Raw genomic sequence first — 3659 nt, forward strand, 5'->3', positions numbered from 1 at the left:
TCATAAATTCATTTCTTTACAATAATAATAATACTCAATACCAATGATATTAAACACTGTTATATTCTTTGTATTGAAAAAAATGTATTAAAATAAAACAAAAGAATATAATGTAATAGTCATATGTATTTATATAATAAATAGTGTGTTATTAATGATAAAAATAATCGTAATAAATGTTAGAATATTCACAATGTTATTTAAGTGGTTATTATTAAAAGTATATTATTCAAATGATAATGTGTATTTGATGAAATAAAATTAATACAACAGCTATATTTCATTAACAATATAATTCTATTTCAAAGTTATTAATATATATGTTCATAGAGGTGTTATTTACAAATTACTTGTATTGATAAAACACTCAATATGTCTAATAATACATAAAGCATAAAAGAATCAAACATAAGTATAAGACTCAATTATATAAGATATAACTATTAAAGTACTGTAACTTCAAAAATTACTGAATATAGTAGAGTAAACAAACTAAAAAAGAAATATTAACAATTGATCATTAGTAATCGATAAACAATACGAAATCAAATAAAATAGTTTTAATATAAAAAGAATGTTAAGTCCATTCATTGACAAGAGCTGTTGGTTTAATTTTATATTAGTTTAAAAAAGAATATAATATCTAAATTATCAACCAACAATACAATAATATAATGAACAAAAAACAAGTAAATAATATGAAGAAATTTAAGAAATAATTAAATTATAAAAGCACAACAGCTATAACAATAAAACTCGGTTATTATACAAACACATCATACTGATACTAAACATATTACAAATATTTGAAGAGATTATAAAATAAAAATAGAATGAAATGATTATACAACAGTTCAATAAAAAGATAATAGATGATAAATTAAAATATATTCTAATACATAATCTAGTATTATTCATCATAAAAAGTTTGTATAAAAGAAAAGAGGAATGAAATATAACATACAAATTAAAGAATAAATTATTTAAAAGGATTAAGAAAATTAAAAAAATAAATAATAAAATCATTTAATTCACAACAACAATGAAATATGCACAAACTTGTATTAAAAAAATAAACCAAATAAAAATCTTTTCATTTGAACGACAATACTAAATATAATTGTACTTATATAAGTAATTTTGATATGACTTAATAAGAATACAAATATGGTTTGAAAATAAAATACTCCGATATTTAATACAGTAATATTAAAAATAATAAAAATAAAGTAAAATGATACTTATCAGTAATTAAAAGTTTTAGAATCAGTTGAATGTCATTAAATGAATGAACTAAATTAAAAAATTTCACAAATGACTTAATATTAGATTTATAATTAAATTAATGTTTTATGAATTGCCCATTTATTCATACAATTATTTTTACAGAAGAAATAACGAAATCAGTAACAGTACTTGTTTACTTGAACATTAGATAAGAGAAGTATTATTGGACATTACTTAATCTAACAAACAAAACAACATTTACATCAAAACAATATACAAAATTAATTTAATAAATTATATATATAGAACTACTACAAACATAAATGACTTATGAGATAGGATGGACAATAAAAATTCAATGTATGAGCTATAAAATTTAAAGAGTATAACCCAATATTATAGTTGTTTGCATATTAAATGATAAAAAGAAACAACATATTCTTTTTATTAAAGCTTCAACATAAAACTCAATAACAATATGGTTCAAAACTCTGACTAATTTATATACTACAGTCATATATTATAACGAAGGTTTGTGTCTATACTAATATTGAAAAAAGACATTTTTCTAAACAAGAAGAGAAGTTCCTTTCTGGGAGAATGTTGAATTAAGAGTAGTACATGAATCGACAGAATAAGAAAAATTAACAAAGAAAAAAAAAACAAAAAGCATTTTGAATTTGCTGTATTCTTTTTATTATTTACAAAAAACTAATATATTCTCATAACCTTTTGACAACTTGCGACAAAAATATAAACAAATTCCAAAAAGAACCTTATAATAAATATAAAAAAGTCATTGACTTTTTGTTGGATTAAAAGTTTGGTTGATATTTTATTTGTTAGGATAATAATTTATTTCTTCTTATATGAGTTTATTATTGAATCTTCAAAACCTTTGTAAGGATGAGATAAAGTAATGATATTCAAAGGATTAATGATAGTTATTGGTGAACAAAAGCAATATTTCTAAAAAGAGACATAATAAAAGATAGTGCTTTTTGAAGAGGAATAATAGATTTAAAATAGAAAGACACAAATAATTTCTGATTAATTTTTACTAACAAATTTCTAAATATTTTGCTTTATTTAAATATTAGCGATTTAAAAATAAAATTACAAAAAAAATTTGAAAAAATCTTTAAAAATTATAAAATAATAATAAAAAACATGCTTAAATCAACTGTATAAATTAATGTTTAATTGAGTTTTATGATAAGTCTTAGGACAAGTCAAAATAGGGATTTTTAGAGACAATTTTATGTCTAATAATTGGTGAACAATTAGAACCTCTCATTATTAATGATTTTTCTTTTTTATTGTAATAACAACCATTTCTCATATCAAAACAAAACATTTGATCACAATTAGCAATTGTAATATTTAATGAGTTAAATTGACCGCTATAATATAAATAATTTAATAATGACTGATCATATCCCCATATATTAACTCTTTGGTAATTAAAATGAGAAGTAAATATTTGAAGTAAACGAAGAACATGTTCAGTTCCACCAAAAATTGTTCCTGAATTTATAATTTTAGTTTTATTTGCTGCATATAATTCTGCAACTTCTTTATTAATACTTTTTTGCATCCATATTTTTGTTATCTTCAATGCTAGAGAAGCACATTTTATATCACCCTTATTAGTTCTAGAACACTCGTTGCTTAAATATAATTGTTTATCTGAAAATGTAGAAAATCCGTCTTCAAAGAAAAACACATCTCTAAGATCTGCAACAAACACCCTATCATATTTTTCTTTGTTTTCTTCAAGGTATTTTTGTATTACAAAATATCTAAGAACAGCTCCGTTATATAATGAATCGACTTTTACTGGAATAACATCTACTCCTTTTGATTTCATTAAGGAAGTGAAGTTGACTTCTGGAACTTGTCCACCTAACATCAAAACCTTTTTAGCATTTGGAATTCCATGCTGATTTAATGAAAGTGCTTTCATAGTAGTTTGTTTTTGTTTAAACCATGTTTGTTTATCAGAAAAATATACTCCATAAATTAATAAATCTCTTTGATTGTTAGGTTTATATTTAAATAGTTTTCCACATTCTCCATCATAGTTAAAATGAGATAAATCAAATAATTCGTCTTTATACGGTATTTTAATCTCAGACATTGTATTTAATCTTTTATGCAATTGAGTAACTCTTTTTGGTTGTCTAATAATCATATAAGCAATGTTTACAATAACGATTAAGGAAAAAATGGACATTCCCACAATATAAATGACTGACATTTTTATCCTCATTGATTATATTCTTTTAAAGAATAAGATTTGTTGCAACCGTTTATATAATAAGGAAGGGTTTTTGGAAGTAATATCTCTTAAAAGTTGTTCCTAAGATAAATACTGAAATTTTATTTTTTTATTAAACATTGTTTACAAAACAATTCAAGTTACAAAATTT

At 21.7% G+C, this 3659-nt stretch overlaps 1 protein-coding gene across 1 annotated transcript; it reads right to left on the reverse strand.

The window, feature by feature from the left end:
* Positions 1–2449: 2449 nt before the first annotated feature.
* On the reverse strand, positions 2450–3370 carry ENU1_157990 (hypothetical protein; the record flags this gene model as incomplete). The annotated part of the gene is made up of 1 exon (XM_008860775.1): positions 2450–3370. A coding segment is annotated over one exon (921 nt), but the record flags the coding sequence as incomplete, so codon positions are not given.
* Between the last annotated feature and the right edge of the window lie 289 nt (positions 3371–3659).

The sequence above is a fragment of the Entamoeba nuttalli genome (assembly GCF_000257125.1).
Source record: "Entamoeba nuttalli P19 unplaced genomic scaffold asmbl_6665, whole genome shotgun sequence".
Lineage (NCBI taxonomy): Eukaryota > Evosea > Mastigamoebida > Endamoebidae > Entamoeba > Entamoeba nuttalli.